Genomic DNA, 19675 nt, shown 5'->3' with positions numbered 1-19675 from the left:
ATAAACGCTCTGATCTTTGGGGTCACACCTTTTGACTAATAACATTTCCATGGTTTTACACTCATTTATCCATACTGGATAAGGATTTTTTATTATTAATTGTATATTGAAATTCCACTCTATAAATTAAACGTTTCTACAAATACTATACACAAGCACATGCATAGCAATTGGAAAAAAACATTGAAATACAATTTTTATTTATAATTGAAATTGAGTTAAAAGTTAGATTTCCATTTATAGAATATGTATTAAATAAATTGAAAATAAATTTAAATTTAAAAATAAAATGTCAATTTTCCATATTTCCATGACTTCTTAAGATCAGTTTCCATGGAAATCACAATTTTAACATTGCTTGATATTTACAGGTCTTCCATGGCTGTGGGAGCCCTATCTAATGCAAATGTGGAGGTTAAAACAACAAACCTAAACTTTCTGGAGTGTTTTGAAACTGCATCCTCAACAAAAGGGTGTGTTGAGTCTTTTGGTTTCTGTCAAAGTGGGTTACATGTTAGCCTTGGGAAACGAGCAGGTGTGTGTCCGTGTGCAAGACAGTGGGGGAAGGGAGCTATAGCTTCACTGAAACTACTGGAGTGTGTCTGAGTAAATAAAGCGCTTGGCTGGTGGTACAGATTGGCAGGGCATAGTGTCCTTCCCACAGAACTTTGAGCTACCTGCATGACTGGTATCACAGAGGCAAAGTCCAGCCAAATCACAGCTTTTCAAAACGGAATCAAATGTCTTAGACACTCTTCCACAATCTTGACCAAACACAAACCCTCATCTTGATTAAACAACACAGATTAAATCAAGCAGATAACACAATCTGCTTAAGTCCCAGAATACCTTACTTATTTGATAGTGGGGAGCAACATATGGGTAATGATCATCTGAAATCAACAAGGGAATATCAGCAACAACCCTCCAGTTTTCATACCCACCCACCACAAGACCACTACTGCACTAATATATGAGAGCCTGGCATCTTCATTCTGTAGTGCAAACCATCAGTTTAGTACACAGCATGCATACTATTTTTAATCTAATTTACTGTAATTTCATATCATCCTAAACTATAAAATGCCTTCCATAGATATTTCAATGAGACTAAGATCTTGATGGGTTATCCAGACTTATATCCAGTTTTCTCTGACTGTGGGAACCTTGTCTGAATACCATGTAACTAGTATGGATGTAACTAGCAAGGTAAATTAACATTACAATCCTTCAGTAAAGTATTATAGGCTACAACAAAGTACCATGTAATACAAAATAAAATGCATTTAAATCAAATTATCAGTGCAACCAATTTAACCATCAAACTAGTACACCAAAATCTAGAATAGAATATTCATTCCACTAACAATACCACAAATAACCAATAGTACATAGCAATCATTCATTTCCATGGTAGCATATATCAAATAACATGACAGCTTGGTTGTGTTCTACATTTGTTGTAAGTTACATTGCATATGACTTGTAAGAACTCACACTCAAGACCACCAGCATACTAACACCACAGGTCACATTCTCCATTAATATTAATATAACGTTACTTTAGTCAATAACACAGCACGGCATATTCGTTGGCATGTTTATAAGTAAACTGACTCTTCCTCGCTTGCACGTAATTTATTGACTTATGTATACAGAGCAGGTCGTAATGTGAAATAAAATCTAAATGCATGCAAACCAAGTAATGTAATGAACGCATTAATCATTGCTTGAGTTTCTCACCTCGAAAGGGACCGAGACTCCGCTGTAGATCAGCCCTGCAGAAGTTTGGCGATGAATGGCTGCGCAAGATAAACCTCCGGACATATAACGCGCTTAAAAATGATTCTCAAAACACGTTCAATTAAAAAGAAGTCACGCTGCGTATTCCTAGGTCATACGGATACCGACCGTGACACTCAAGCGCATGATCCTTATAAATATATCCAGGCAGTACGTGCGATATGCCTCTCTCTCACGATCGCAAGCAAGTGTGTGTTGATCCACTGAGCGCGCGAATAGTAAATGATAGTAGGCTGAGCTGTAGATTCCGAGACAGCCAATCAGCGGACAGCACAAGACACCCGCGTGCACGTCAGCGCGCGCCCATCGGTCCATACTTGAAAACGAAAACATATGGGAATTTCACTAAAAAGACGACTGAAAGAAGAACTTAAATGCCTGTCTCAGCGAAAATCCCCTGAAAATATTATTCATGGTTACTTACAAATCCCCCATTAGATCCTGAAAGATAGCTGTCTCATTTGAATCTATCAGGACTAATGACTTGATCAAAAATACAATTATTGATTTATTTGTTCAAAATATACATAATATTACAAATGCTAGCATCATGGGCAGTGTAAATGGAAATATTTGTGTGAACTCCCTCATGTCTTAAGCTGATGATACATGGGGCAACTTTTGAGCAATGTTTTTTGGGCACTTTCTCACTGAGAATGGGTAACAAATTTCTTTCTGGATACTTTAGATGTCTCATTTTCACTGATACTGTGCAGGATCCCACATCAGATACTGTGGTGAATACCTGAAAGAGTTCACAGAGAGGTTTTCCCTCTCTCATTGCAGGTCAAGGGGCCAAGAGTTCGTCACCTCTCTCGCCTATCTGAGGTGTGCTAAATGAGCTTCAGTAGCATGCTCGAACAACAATGGTATCAATCTGTCTGTCTTTTAAATTGACAGAACAAATTGGGATTCACCTGATAAACTTTCACTCACTCACATGGTTAATACTTCTGAAAAAATAACTACAGTTTGCACTGACCTATAGTTAAAATTACTTGAAGGCAAGTACATTGTAAAAAATATAAATGATTAAATCACAGTTAATTCATGTAATAACTGAAAAATCAATATTTCATCATGTCTGCATATATTTAAGAAGCAGTGAAAAAACAGGATAATGTGTGTGCTGGGGTCCTGATCATCCTCTCTGGGTTTATATGCATTAATGGCTGGCTGACTGTACATAATCTCGTACATAACAGTTATATTTTCGGAAGTGTGTGTGTGTGTGTGTGTGTGTGTGTGTGTGTGTCAAATGTCTTAAGCAGACCAGCACCATAATAAATAAAAAGCAAACAGAGTAGCACAAATGTGTAAAGCTTTAAAATACATAAAATACATGTATGAATCCTCTGAAAATCACAAGAGACTCTCATTGTGAGAAAATTAGGATGTTTCTTCATGCCTTTGACAACCAGTCGGAATAAAATCTGAATATGGGGAGCATTATGCTTGAAAATAACCATTCACAGATCCCACATCTTGGCTAACACCTCCACAATGGGCCCACAGTTATGTAACCTCTGTGTATTCATTGTTCATTGTGAAGAGTGTGTGGATGAGTTCATAAAGATATGAAGAACTAACAGTTAAGCTCTGCAAAAGTTAATACTACTAACAGTAACCAAACAGCAACAAAAAAGTTAAAGAGAAACAGCCACAAGTCAATTCATGCCCACTCGTTACCCCCATTAAATACACATTTGAGGTTAGTCAGCACAGACTGTCTGACCTAGCTTCCCCTTTGCTCCAGAGGTATTCACACCCCTGTTTTGTTGTCCTAGATGGGGCATTATGAATGTGAAAAGTGAGAAACTGCATGAATTATTTAAATGTTGGAAACTGTTTATAAGAATGCATGATAAACAGTGCATGCTGTTCAAAGACTTTTTTACTTCAAAGACCAGTCCCTAAAACAGACGGAGATGTATATAACAAAAGTTAAATTGAAATTGATTATCCCAATGAAACATTTTAATGTTCCAAATGGAGTCATTCAAAACACCAAAAATCTATGTGTGTATGTTTTTTCACATAAGAACGTCAGACATGGGAATTCTCAAATTGGGATCCTAACTTAAGAACGTCTGGCACCTCCGTTCTGTGGAAACAAATGTACTAGCAGTTGACAAAGATGATCAGGTACGGTGTTAAACAGTACATTAGCTGTGGTTAACCAACAACAAACGAAGCTTTTACGGGTTTGGAACGACATGGGGGTAAGTGATTAACCCCAAAATGAAAATGCCAAAATTTGGATGTCGTTCCAAACCCTTAAAAGCTTTGTTTGTCTTCAGAACACAATTTAAGGTATTTTGGATGAAACCCAGGAGGCTTGTGACTGTCCCATTGACTGCCAAACAATTTGCACTGTCAAGGCCCAGAAAAGTATGAAAGACATTGTCAGAATAGTCCATCTGCCATCAGTGGTTCAACTGTAATGTTATGAAGCTACGAGAATACTTTTTGGAAGCAAAAAAAAAAAATAACGACTTTATTCAACAATTCGTCTCCTCTGCGTCAGTGTAGCACCATTTTGGAGAATATCCGCTAATACAAAAAGTATTCTCGTCGTTTTATTCTCTCGGATATTAAGTAAACATCATGTTCCATGAATATATTTTGTAAAATTTCTTACCGTAAATATATCAAAACTTCATTTTTGATTAGTAATATGTATTGCTAAGAACTTCATTTGGACAACTTTAAATGTGATTTTCTCAATGTTTTTATTTTTTTGCACCCTCAGATTCCAGATTTTCAAATAACTGTATCTCGGCCAAATATTGTCCTATCATATCAAGCTTTCCGTCAATGGAAAGCTTATTTATTCAGCTCAATTTTGAAATATTGACACTTAAGACTGGTTTTGTGGTCCAGGGTCACAACTGTGTTCCGAAGACGAACAAAGCTTTTACGGGTTTGGAACGACATGGGGGTAAGTGATTAATGAGAGAGAGGCCAACCCAATTTCTAACTTCATAATCATTGGGAAAACCAAGCTGGCCTCAAATCAGGTATAATGAGTGGCAACCAATTCCAGACAAAGGGCAAAAGTAGGTCAGTACAGTCTACTGCTTCTTCTACACAATCATCATTCATAGATCCTCATTATTAACTCACGTTACGTCAGATGATCACATGCATGGAAAAGTCCAAGCATGGAAACCAATGTGACTCAATGCTCAGAATTAGCTTCCAAATGAGGAACAAGATATACGTGCTACTTCCTGACATTTAATGTTACCAAAAAAAACTTTTTGTAAAACTGTGACTGAATAGTTAAGGGAAATCCTTCTCTATTTCTTGTAAACTTAACTCTTGTAACTTTTTTTTTTACATTGTTTTGTTTACAATCATATTCATCACCCTGTATTTGATTCTAAATTTAAATCAAATTAATGTTCTGCACTAAATTGGCCATCTGTTATTAATGTCTACCACTATTTACATCATAAAAATGTAATATCCCACTCTGGGAACTTTTTAGTGAAAAGGCCTTACCTTTTCCCTGAAGTCCAAGTACTTAAACCCAACACTTTTCCTACCATTTACAAAACATGCTGAGACAGACAGGATCAATTTTACTCATAGACTTATTCACAAACATACCAGGGAAACCCCAACTGGCAAGTAAAAAAAATGGGCAAAGTACTTTCCCAGTCGATTTCTCTTAATGGATTCAAGTTTTACATTACGCTCTGCAAACCGATACAGACCACACAAGAGGACCCCTAAATACATAAGTCAATTATAGTTAAATGCAACCTGATGATATGAAAATATGGCTGGATTTGATTTGCCAATAATGTGGTCCATATATACATTTCCAGAATAATGTCTGATGCACAAATTTTTTCACAGTTGGCCTAGTTCACTATTTGCGTGAGCCTGAGGAAAATGCCTTTATGTCTCTGCCTGACAAAACTACTCACATCCCAGAAACTAAAAAATAGGGCATCTCTAACTGCGGGATGTGACTTTTGAGAAACCTTGATGTGAAGTTCAGTAAATCCTCCACCATAAAAAAGCTCAACAACAACAGTGAAAAACATTGTCACAGAGATTTGCGTTTCTTCTGAGGTGACCTCAGCACTGAAGACTTTTCATTAGGATCACTGTGACAGATAATAACCCATTGAACTCAGCCCTGAAGGTCACAAAGATCTCGCCTCTCCCCTCCCATTCTACAACAACAGATGCCACATGATACAACATGTCACAGATGGAGCAGATAAGATCAAAGGACAGGTGTAACAGCGAACAGACTTGGCTCGTATTCTGGGAGAATCAAAACCAAATAACTAAAGGGCAAAGACTTTTATCATTGTTGTTGAAATTGTTGTCTCAAAGTGTTTCAACATATAAAATAATACATTTATATTTCTAAAAAATTATATATTATTGGATATATATTCATACAAATAAGCACAAACACAGCACTCTCCACTCAGCAGGTGTGTGGGAGACTGACTGCCAGCGAAATGAACAGGAAAGCTAAAAATACTCCATGTTCTCTCAGCTCCCACATACACCGAAGGCCAAAGAACATGAACTCCTACCCATGTATCTCAGGGGTAAACACAATCACATGATGTAGGCTCAGACTTTACTGTAGGTTGTATATAAACAATTATGCAAACACATCCGGATTACAATGTACACGCTATATAGTTTATGCAGTATGAATTGTCACACTACTGGGATGCATGCCATGAATTATGCAACATATTCTTGTCAGTTCTGACACATAACAGCTAGGGGTGTAAGAAAATATCGATACGCGTGAGTATCGCGATATTTTGTTTGGCGATACTGTATCGATTCTCCAAAACGGAATATCGATATAAAAAAAAATAAATCATACAAGATTCATGGCAGCTGTTTCATTTTAAGTTCATATCCTGACCGCTAGTCTTCATCTAGCGGATGAATATTTCCCCCTTTACTCGTACTGCACAAAACATGGTCTAATCATGTTGAATGTTATAGGGACTGATTATTGAAAATGCAGATCCTAGTGTGTTCTGGTTAAACTATTTGTGTTATTTTTTTTTTGCTAAGTTTGCATATGGTGGCGTGCAGTGTTCGAATTATACCGTGGACTTCGGGGGAGCCCACCTTTTTTTTTTTTTTTGCCGGGGGGGTTGGGTTGTCATGATGCTAACTGCAGAATGGATTTCAAGGACTGCGCGCACAGATCTACGGCCAATGTTGAATCCAACGTTTATATTTTTTCTAAGAATTTTTGAGTTAACGTACTAAACATGAGTGGAATGAATTTGCACCGCAGCGCCCCCACACCTTGATGCTCATGACAAGAATAGCATGTATAGTTATCTTTATTGAAGTGAATTAGGTTTAAATCGCCGTCATGCATGAATGAATTATATTTTTGCAATTTTACACATAATAATCCACGATGATCACATTACACAAAACTGAAATTGCATGTCAAAATAACACATTGTCAATATTTTTTGAGACCCCCCAGAATTTCTCAAATCATGTTTTCAGGGGAGCCCATGCCTTATTAAGGGGAGCCGAACTCCCCCTAGCTCCCCCGTAGTTCGCACCCTGGTGATGTGTTCTTAATGACAGCTTTCCTAAAAAATATATATCCTATTCCTAAAATAAGAAATATCCCAATATATCGCCTTGCTTACAGTATCGCAATGTATCGCAATATACCGTATCGCAACCCCTGTATCGTGATACGTATCGTATCGCCAGATTCTTGTCAATACACAGCCCTAATAACAGCATTAACTGCTCTCAGCCATCACAACACTGACCACCTTTAGACTTATGAGCCCTGAACTAAATATAAAGCCTATGTATAATACAGAAACCATTCTTTGTCTGTCCTGTTCCCATCTGGATGCTACAGTAAGTAGGATGGGCTACTGGTTTGTTAAGTCAGTCAGGGGGCATAGGACTGCCTTGTGTCCATCTGTGTCTTTGCTGTCTGAAGGAGTGCTGACATTTTAATTATCTTTGACTGAGGCAAGAGACGTTAAGGCTTCAGTCTGGGAAAAAACTGTCTACAATAGACAATGGGTTATAAAACTGTCTAAATGAGGAATATGACATGAAATATGTAAAATAAAATAAAATAAAATAAAAAGGCTCTCAAAATTAAATGAAATAATTAAATTTATTCAAATCTCAAAAATTGTCTACAAAAAGACACATTATGAACATCCCAGAGAAGAGCACCATGAGAGAACCATGTTTTATGTGCTTTGGGAGGGGTCCCAAAGCATACGAAACAGCAGCTGGAAGACATTGCGTGTGCGCATGTGGAGTGACATTAATATATGGGGGGAAGGTTAGGAAATGGAGGAAACTAGAAGACAACACCCAGACAAACTCCCTGTGACCCACATACCCTCCCCTCTTCTTCCCCCGTCTCCCCTCCACCTTCTGGGTAGAGAGACGGCTTGAGAGCTGACATTCCATCCCAACCCCCCTCTGACAAAACAAACAAGAAGACCACCTGAGGAAAAGGAATTGTTTTGTCACATTTTCAAAGGTCTAATCTTAACCAGTCAGGGGTCCACATCGCTTGCATGCCTTCATATTACACCTCAGATTTGGCTACACAAGACACTTATGAGAAATCAATTCTTGATATTCTATTAATAACTAAGTTTCTATGTATGACACACTATAGCAACACTGAGGGATGCTGGAAGAAGTTTGTCTTTGCCCTGCTTTTGTGTCTTATGGGTGTAGTCATTCATTAGCAAAGGCTATGAAGATTATGCGCTTCATAGAAAAGAAATATTACATAATGGCACAAATAACACAAACATTGTAGTGAGTTGGATTACGTCATTTACCACGTTTGCATGCACATGGATATTCAGAATTTGGCAAGCATCATGTAAACACATTAACCTAGACATAGCTGACATATTCTACCATTCAAAATTTCGGGGTCAGTATAATACATTTAATTTGAAAGAAATGGCTTTTATTCAGCTAGGAAGCATTACATTGATTAATTACAGTGTCAGTAAATATATACTTCCAAAAGGTTTCTATTTAAAATAAATGCTGTTCATTTGAAGAATCCCAAATAAATAGGAATCACCTATTTTCAGCATTGATAATAATACGAAATGTTTTATCATATAGCACCAAGTCAGCATATTAGAATGATTTCTGAAGGATCATGTGACACTGAAGACTAGAGTAATGGCTGCTGAAAATCACTTTAAAATCACAGGAATAAATTACATTTTAAAATAGATTCATTTAGAAAACTTATTTTAATTGTAATTATATTTCACAGTTTCACTGGCCTTTACTGTATTTTTGATCAAATAAATGCATTGGTGAGCATGAGAGACTTGTTTCAAAAACATTTAAAAATCGTGCTGACCCCAAACTTTTGAATGGTAGGCTGAACAGGCATCAGAGAAAAAAAAAAAATCTCACTGTTATAAAACTGTAAGAAAGTATATTTAAAAGCATAACATTTTGTTATTGCTCTTGTGTGCTGCTTATGCATATGTGACCCTGGACCACAAAAACAGTCATAAGAGTCAACATTATCTAAAAGCTGAATAAATAAGCATTCCATTGATGTATGGTCTGTTATGACAGGACAATATTTGGCCGAGATACAACTATTTGAAAATCTGGAATCTTAGGGTGCAAAAAAATCTAAATACTGAGAAAATTGCCTTTAAAGTTGTCCAAATTAAGTCCTTAGCGATGCATATTACTAATCAAAAATTAAGTTTTAATATATTTATGGTAGGAAATTTACAAAATATCTTCATGGAACATGATCTTTACTTAATATCCTAATGATTCTTGGCATAAAAGAAAAATAGATCATTTTGACCCATACAATGTATTTTTGGCTGTTGCTACAAATATACCCCAGCGATTTAAGACTGGTTTTGTTAACATATACTCTTAAGCAGAATATGACCCGTAAAAAAGGACAGAATTTTCATTTTTGGTTGAATTCTCTCTTTAATCAGAAAATAATGTGCACGCAACCATGGTCGCATTATAATGAGGTACTTATCAGAAAATACATTCCACAGAACATCACCATGAGATTCCACCCACAGATTTCAGAGAATGCCGCTAAGTGGCTAAATGTTGTTGTCAGTAGACGCTCATAATGATGTTCACAGTAAAAGCTGGGGGAGGCCACCGCTTTCCACCATCCATGCTGAACAGCTGAACAGCCCCACTTGTGTGTTTGTACTCTTTCATTAATTCCACCAATGCAGATGACACTTGCTCAGTCAACTGGCTGCAAAGCTGCCGTTTCTATTTTTCAAAGTCGTCTACTGGATAATCTCACATCGCTTGGGAATGGTCAGATATGATGTCAGTGCCACAGAATGAAATAACGAGACAAAACAGTCCACCACACACACACATAAAAGATGATCTGTTCAGATTATATAAGAACTGTCCCTTTTCATGGCCTTCCAAGTCAACAGACGAGAACTACTGCCCTTGCATTCAGACTGAGGCTCCACTGGAGGCAGGATAAAAGTGAAGATGCCATAATTCAGACTGTTTATGTAACTCAGTTTCCATAAAAGTTTCTGTAGGTTATGTTTGCCTATTTCGAACAGGTCGCTAGACTGTCTGCTCTGACCCTGCTCACAGCCGTCGCCATCATGCCACAAGTGCCTGAAACAATGCGAGCGCAGATGGCAGGCATGCCACGCCAAACGCCACACAAAGCAGTCCCAGATGGAGCCGGCCTTGGATTTATCTGCCTGATAAAAGGGTATGGAGAGATTGCACATTTTGGTGATTCAGAAAAAGCCAAATTTCTGAGTAGGAGCATATGACCTTTCCATCATGTCTCACTTCTGACTTCCAGAGTAATTCTCCTTTTGATCTGCTAATGTTCAGACCTGAAAATTGGGACGGATTACACAAGATCTCCTGAAAAGGAGGGGAAGTTGGACTAGATGGACAATGCACCTATTATGCACTTTGGTACCATTTTGGGTTCTCAGACAGGAGCATGAGGCCCTTTTTTCCTTCCTGTTTAGCTTTTACAGGTACTGTAAATATGTCTTGAATATAGCTTTTCTTAAAATAACCATTGAGACAAAGTGATCAGTAAACACAATGTCATCCCACATTTTTGTGGAATTCAGTCTTTCTCCCACAATATGAAATACATTTTTCTAACAAGATAGGGGGGACAGAAAAACAAAAGCTTATTATTAGTTCTCCTAAAACGTTCATACATTCCTCATAAAATGCATTTTATTTGTACACAATAAGTATTAAATAACATAACAGTGTGAAATCACAACTTTTTCAATGGAAATGCTAAAGTTAATATATAATATTGAATCAAGCAATGAAAACTCTTCCTGAAATCCAACTCTTAGGAAACTACTGAGCACATTTCTGCTGTGATGTGACCCTATGACCCAAACACTGCTATGAATCCACACCCCTATGAATCCATGTTGATGTTACGGTTTGAAAAGGATTGTTATAGCATGATAAACTCTTATCAGTATAACAAATCCTATAAGAACAGAAATATCCTTATTAGCGATTGAGGGTCCTTGTATTTTTCTGTAAAAAGAGTGAAGATCTGGTGATTCTAGTCACATTCAAACCTGCCTGTGTGTGCTCATGCTGTTTTCCCAGGGAGGTGAGGAGTGAAAAGGAAGCTGCGCAGCCCATCCCAACCAGAGTGAGCTATCAAAACACACACACACACACACACACACACACACACACACCCTCCTTATAATCTCTCCACTTTATAAAACGCTTTATGCATGTCTCGTTAAATGTAATATTTTTAACATGGTAAGGGTTGCGTTACATTACTTGCCAATTTAAATTACTAATATTTTTAAACAAAATCATCTGCTCCACACCACTATTCATAATCACATCCATATCAGTTATGTGAAGGGAAGAGCGGGTACCAGTGAGAATAATAACCCAACTTACATTTAAACACTATTTACAGAGAGAGACTTCACAGGTTCAGATAATGCTGAAGACTGATAATGCAGCTAAAAATTGATGTTACCTCTATACTATATAAATGCCTAGAAGCAACAATAATAGAGCATGTTTAAAATGGTTGTCTGTTTAAAAGAAATTCAAAGCCTTTACCATCATGTCGTGTGGAAGTCACATTAAATATTTATTTGTAATAGGTGAGCATCGTCATGACACTGACATGAATTGCTCATTATTTATGAATGTGGCACTGGATCTACTGTATTCTGATGAAGTTTTGATGAAAATGTACGCTTAGTCATTGTGACCATTTTGAAAATCAGCCTGTTTCATCACGATAAACTGCTTTGTGTACAACTGTAATCGAGTGATTCTCAGTGCTGCAATAAGCCATGATGTAATACACTCATAAACAACATAAGCATAAATGTAGAATCAGCATTAAAGCTTTACATCTGGGTGTTCAACAGGGGGTCTGGACTGCAGGGAGTACGCCAATTACTGTTTGAACTCATGATTAAAAGATGCATCAGAACAAAATCATAATATACTTCAACCAAAGCTTAAGTTAAAAAGGTAAAGACACAATAACTAAAAAAACAACAGTAAACCTGGACAATAAATACAGACAACAAAACTGGGCTCCATGCTGAAAGCACAGTGTTGACCAAGAGCTTTCAAAGCCCATCTCTTCTGGGATGCAAACCCCTGCCCTTGTGCTGTCAGTCAAGGCTCAAGACACTTCCACCAGTGCAGCTGTTCATGTTCACTTTCTTCTCAGCATGTATGTCTGTACAACTTCACTTTAACCAAGTGAGGCAGCTTGCTGATATGTCTAGCTGTAACAATGTGTTTTTCACAGCTGTGCAAGTCATTACATGATGTACTGACATATCAGTCAACGCTGTATAAGGCTCATCTGCTCTTCCTGGGTAAATATTATACTTTTTTACCATTAGAGTGCATATTCGCCATGAAAATGCTGAGTAAAATACAAATGGACCGACTCATTCATGAGCATCAAGAAATCGCATTCAGCCATTTTAAATAATGGTGATTTCTTTCATAAATGTCACTGTGTATCGTAGAGGGCAAAATAAAATATTTAGAACAGACATGAGGGATCACATCCATGATGTAAATATTGAATATATTTATGCTGACTAGTGTGCCTACACAGTAATTGATTTTTTTACTTCACATGAACGTGACACCATCCTGGATTCACAAAGCCAGAAAATTACAGGACACATTGCAAGTATACAGTATAACGATATACTTATATTAATTCCCTGTAATGCTACTTCAATTTCCATCCAGGGATGAATTCCTTTAAAAGAATTTATGTAACATAGTATGTATGGTATTTTTATGAAATATACTGGAAACCTCATGCTAATAATATTTTAAATCAATTCTAAAGGGAAAGTTGTAAAAAGGCCCAAAACTTCCTCTAAAGGAAGTAGTTGTACATGTTCAGTCACAATGGTGCTTTTGCAACTCTAGAATTGTTCCTCAGTAAATAAAAAGTACATTTTATGAATGAATGATGCATTTATATAGCGCTTTGTGTATTGCTGTACACCCAAAGCGCTTTACAATCATGTGGGGGGGGGTCTCTCCTCAACCACCACCAGTGTGCAGCATCCATTTGGATGATGCGACGGCAGCCACAGTACAACGGCGTCAGTGCGCACACCACACACCAGCTACAGGTGGAGAGGAGAGAGAGTCATAGAGCCAATCAAGTGTATGGGGGATTATTAGGAGGCCATGAAAGACAAGATCCAGTAGAGGGAATTTGGCCAGAACACCGGGGTTACACCCCTACTCTTTACGAGAAGTGCCATAGGATTTTTAATGACCACAGAGAGTCAGGACCTCGGTTTAACATCTCATCCGAAAGACGGATTTTATGATGTTAAAGCTTTATTCAGACACAGCTCTGCAAGAATTTGAAGCACTGGAATAGTTATCATGCCTTAGTAATGATGCAGCATCATCGACTGGGACATCATGACCTTCTGAGGAGATTTTATGTTCCAAGTTAGGGTCATAACTTTTTCGATGCCAGGCAACTTTGTATAATGATTCCACTGACCTCTCCTTTTGTTTATTTGGCTATGTTTTGGAACTAATTGTGGTTTTATTAACTGTTTCCAGTGGTGACCACACTCTGTGTTCAGCCGTTTCCTGTTGGGTAATGTTTCTATGACAGTTGTTTACTGAGCAACAGTCAGACACTGTTTTATATGCTCATCCACAATACAACATGTAACATATATGAACCAGAGATCAGTCTTTAAAAACAACGCAAGTTGATTTATGAGAAAATCTTAAGAGGTGAAGTTTAAAATGACACGTGGTGCACATGAGTACTCTTTCATAATAACAGTATTTTGCTTGAATACAAAATACATACTTGCTTACATAACTAATATTATTCAGAACCAATAACATGGGTGTATATATATAAAGCAATGGAAAACTCATTTAAAATCTAGTTTAAACATGGAAAATTGTTTCAAATCTGCTCTTTGGCTGTTTATTAGTTCTGATTCTCCATGACCACATTTTTGATTCCTTAATCCTACCTCATACTCAAACTTAATCACCTTACCAACTATTAATAAGCACACACACATCTAAATGAAACAAAAACAAAGTGAATCAACCTCTCTATTGCTAAATGACTCAGATTTAATGAACATTTACATTATAGTTGTCAATATTCAGTAGTTAATGACCACTCAACACAACAACGTTGGTCTATAAAACTGACCCTCTACTTTCCCTCCCTGAGAACATGCTTTAGCTTCATGCTGTGGTACCATTTGAGATTGTGTTTAAAAGGGTCATGAGCTGTCTTTGTTTTCTTTTATTTTGTACTGTTCTCTGAGGTCCACTTATAACGTTATCAAGATTTTTACATAAAAAATATCAAAATATCATCATTTAGAAGTAATAGGCTATTTTCTCTCCTGTTTTTACCCCCCTCATCAGAACGCTCTGTTGGAATAGGTGTGGCGGATTGTAGACTCGGAAGTAAACACCCACTGCTATGATTGGCTAACATTTGTGTATGTTTGACAGCCTATGTACTTCACAGATGTACCCTGCAGTAATTTAGGTTAACAAATACATAAATATTCATTCTTGTGTGTAGCGACATCCCTGTCGGATCCAATATAGTCCAATTCTTCTGAAAATCCCGCAAATTGTGCCTTGTTTGTAAACGAATGTGTTCTTATTGACGCTGTCTGGAACTTTATTAAAAATAAAGTACTACTCTTTCCTAATTTTGGGATCAGAAGGAAGGCAATGCAAAGTTTTTCTTTGCATTTCGCAGTGTCTTGTTGTCTTTGGAGCTATCTTTATCATTTGGTTTCTGTGTAGACCTGCATTCGTCTCTCTTGTTATTCACACTACATGCACGAATCGGTGGGTGAGGCTAAACAGGCAGCAATATAGAAGCAGGTGTTGATCTTTTTCTGCGAAGGCAGTGTTTAGCCACATTTTTAAGTCATAAAGTGGCACATTCCACAAACCTGTCGTTTTGGGAGACTGGCTTCAATAAGACTTCAAATAAGACTAACGAGTTCTGAAACTTACAGGATGTTTTATAGTACAATGGCCACTTATATGTCAAAAGATCAAGGGAATTTTGGTTTCTCAGTTCATAACCCCTTTAATAACATGATATATGTATGAGACTAACTAAATTTGATCTAATATACAGTACCTAAACAGTATTTTAGAGCTCTGAGTTTGTTTTTACAGTTCAGTAATAAATTTTTACATGAACGTTTGTTTTTAGCATGGAAACCAAAGAACATCAACAATACAGAAAGCAATATCAAAGAGAGTAACAAAGAAAATTTACTTCTTAACTGTGTGACAGCTTTAAATCTCATAACTGTGGCCTTCTGCTGAACTTTCTCAAATTGCGTCAGCACACCAAACCCTAACACAAAGCCTGTAGAAACACACAAGAAAGTCTGACAATAGCTGCTTGACTCAAAGTCTCAAGCACGTCAATCAGACTCATCAGGGAGGAGGAGTAAGAAGATGAGATGTTTTCCCATCTACACCTTAACCAGCAAGTTTATGTGGCATGGGACCCATGAGAATCATTTCCACATATCAGAAAGCCAATAAATCTCTCACAAATTTAGCAGTTGGTGGGAGAATGAGTTTCTCAGCCAGCAGCTACCTATTGGATTCAAAGGACTGATTCGCAATGATGTAACTGGATATGAGCTCATTATGAGTCAGACAGACAGAGAGGATTGAGAAGAGAAGCGTGTATTTGCTTCAGTAGGCTTGAAGACAAAGTCCTTGCTCACACACACATTTGACAGTAATCGTTTTTGAGTCTTCCCCTTCTCTCATCTGTTGCTATTCAGACAGCAGTAAAAGCTGTGCCAGCGTCCCCAGTGAGACCTCGAGAAACACTCTCTGAAGTCAAGGGGAAAAAAACACAACTAAATCCACTGGAAAATTCAGGATTCTCTCCCAACAAAAGGACTGAATGTTTGATGAATTACAGACACAGCAGAGCTCATATAATTATAAACTAGAGGTTCATTTGTCCCTGTCTGTGCAGCGTTTGGGTAATTATACTATTCTTGTAAACTTCCAGAATGCTTCCTTATACCTGATAGTAAATCAGCGAATTTCAACCCTAGCTGTCATATCATTCTAAGACCCAACAATTTCCTTTTGTTTTCTGCAGAGATCATTTGGTTTTTAAACATTTGTGTAGTTGGTTTCGTGATGACAATTTCTAACTTTTTTCCTGAACACACCTGACTTAGAATGATAGAACGATAGATAGAATGACAGAACAAAATAGAATGATAGATAGAATGCTAGAACAATACTATAGATAGATAGAACGATAGATCGATAGAATGATATATAGAACGGCAGAACAAAAGATAGAATGACAGAATAAATAGAACGATAGAATGTCAGAACAACAAAAAGATAGATAGAACAATAAATAGAATGATAGAATGAAAGATAGAATGACAGAACAATAGATAGAACAATAAATAGAATGATAGAATGAAAGATAGAATGACAGAACAATAGATAGAACAATAAATAGAATGATAGAATGAAAGATAGAATGACAGAACAATAGATGGAACAATAAATAAGACGATAGGACGACAAGATGATAGGACAATAGATAGACAGACAGATGATGACAGAACAGTAGATAGAACGATACAACGAAACATAGAATAACAGACCAATAGAATGACAGAACGAGAGATAGAAGGATAGACAGATTAAAATTTACTTATACCTCTATATTTATGTACAGATATTCTTACATAATATGCTTAACGCATGTATTAAATATTATGAATAGAATCGAGTTAGTAATATTAAGTCAGAAATGAATTAACTCGCTGAGCACAAATTCTAGAATATACTGCATCTATTTTAATACATTTTTACAGTTTTAAGAAAGCAAAAAGTTTTGGCACCCCTGCTGTGAATCACTTCTAAAAACATCCCTAAAAATCTGTTCTATATAAACACTTCATGTTGAAATACCCATGGATGCTGTCCTAGATTTCATTTACAGTAACGGTGTAATTTGTCCATCACTTGACAGTGAGAGTCACTTCATGGCGGGTGAAGAGTGAAAGGCACACTCCCATGAGTCAAAGTCATTCAACTCCCCCCCCAGCCACACAGTCATCCTCTTCTCATCATTTCTGTCTTTTCTCTGTCCTACTCTGCCTCTCAGCGCCATTAGTCACAGTGTTGAGAGCGCAGTCGGCCTCTGCACCTGTCCTCTCCCGTTCTCACTCACACACCCGAGGGAACTATTATTGCCCTGGGAAGAGTCGTCTGCTTGACTGCTCTCTCTTTATCCCTCAATCACACACTGACACACTCATGCATGCAGAAAAGTCCTACTACATACCGCTACGATTTTAGCAATCATTTTTAGCAATCCTTTTTTTCAGACATTCACATATGAACAGAATAACTGTCTTTGGACTCTGATTTGTAGCATGTATAAAATAACCTGATGAGACACAGGTGCACCATTACCTACATCAATTTATGTGGTCACAGTCAGTTTAATGCAATTGAAACTGACACCTTTTATGACTACCCATATTCCTTTGTGGCACACGTGTGCCTTTCAAATTGGGAGGTTTTTTTTTCCACATTAGAGAAATATAAAGAACATATGTCTTTGAGTCTAATCTCGCAAGGTCAAAATTGAACTGGTTAAGCCCTGTTAAAAAGTGTTTTTGGAAAAATAACATCAAAACCTGATCTACTGCTCAATAGTAGATGATGATGAAGGGACTTTCACTTTCTTCTTTGATGTGCGTTTCAACTGGCATGGTTTACATTTTCTGCTAACAGTCAACAAATGAGGCAAACAATAACCTATTTATGAGAGTAAACCTTTTTTTTAAGTTTTAAAGAATGATTGAACATGCAATTCCTCCAGCTCTGGTTGAGTAAAACAGATCAAAGCTGATCAAAACTGTTTTTAAATGGATTCCTACACATGCATAAACATCTCCCATGCTATATTTAGAGCTTCATCTCCATTTAAGATTAGCTTCTAATTACCTCATTATGTTTATCATTTAAAGTTGCCTCATTTGTGCACTTCACTAAACATTAGAAACACTCAAGTCATATTTTATCATACATACAAGCCTTCACTATATTTACCAGTGTTTCCATGCAATTGTCTCTCTGTCTAATATTTTAGTATACATTTGATTGGTTGGATGGACGTTTCATTACACAATCTCAGCATGACTTTCAAAATACACACGAGATAAAAGATTGCATGTCTGAAGGCACGGTCTCCTGACTGAAGAACAAACATCTGCCCCCCAACTGGACACTATTCAAACATTTGGTCTCAATTCATAATCATGAGGAACTCAAAAAACAGATGCAACATGAATATAAATGATGCAGTATGTAGCAAAGAAATTACATTATTATAGACAATATATTTTAATACTTTTACTAACACTTATGTTGCTATTAGTTTTTTTTGTTTGTTTTTTTTAGCATAATCATATAAACACAAATGTGTATATGTATATCGTTGTTTACATGTTTACATTGAGGCAAACTGTTTATAATAAAGAGCTAATTTGTTTTGTTTCACCACACAGGACCTAAAAAGCCTTTAAACAAAAAGGAATGAGAAAATTACAAAAAATAACAATAGATGCAAAGTTAACATTTCCATACAGGTCAGCTTTTCATAACCACAAGAGAAGGAAGTGATTATCTGCTGCTGCAGACTTACAGTTTGTCTTTGAAAGGTTTGTAAACATGAAGCAATCAAAGGCAATGCACGCATGCAAATTTGAAGCCTATTATCCTGTTGAACAATTTAACAAATTACTTAACATATCTAATCTCACCTAGAAGAAAAATTCTTAGCTTGCCACAGGCTATAATAAGGCATGAATAAAAGATTATCTTTCTCTTTTTACTGAAAAGAAAAGGGCAACGAATCTAAAAAAAAAGACATTTCAAATAATTCCTTCAGGCTAAACATACCGTTTTTGTCTAGTCTAAAGCTCACACTGCTTAGTTGAGTAAAGCCATAGCTCAGTTTATCTTCTCTAATACACAATACTGCCAATTATAAGGTAAATTATTCAGGAATAAACCCTCTAGACTTGCATTTTCACTTGTTAATATAAGGGATTTCCTAGGATACAAGAAGTTCATCTAAAAGTTCATTCAGATTCTGGCTCACAGAAAATTATTTTCTCCCCACAACACAGAAATTTATGCAGTAAATGTCATATCCTGAGGTTTCCAATCAGTTGGTTTCATTTGGTTGACTTCACTATCTACAACATATTTC

General features: G+C 36.8%; 1 protein-coding gene across 2 annotated transcripts in view; it reads right to left on the bottom strand.

The window, feature by feature from the left end:
• Nucleotides 1-19675, bottom strand: part of LOC306870798 (ras-GEF domain-containing family member 1B-A-like) — a 68216-nt gene that overhangs the window by 16330 nt on the left and 32211 nt on the right. The window contains exon 1 of one of the 2 annotated variants that reach the window (XM_079418216.1): nt 1744-1997. The exons of the other annotated variant lie outside the window; for it this stretch is intronic. Coding sequence (XP_079274342.1) covers nt 1744-1827 — 84 coding nt within the window. The 5' untranslated portion in view covers nt 1828-1997. Of the gene's footprint in view, nt 1-1743; nt 1998-19675 lie in introns of those variants that run through there. 2 annotated transcript variants of the gene reach the window in all.

The sequence above is a fragment of the Barbus barbus genome (genome assembly GCF_936440315.1).
Source record: "Barbus barbus genome assembly, chromosome: 6".
NCBI classification, from domain to species: Eukaryota; Metazoa; Chordata; class Actinopteri; order Cypriniformes; family Cyprinidae; genus Barbus; species Barbus barbus.
The sequence above is the reverse complement of the archived record's forward strand: the minus strand, read 5'-3'. Positions and strand labels throughout refer to the sequence as shown.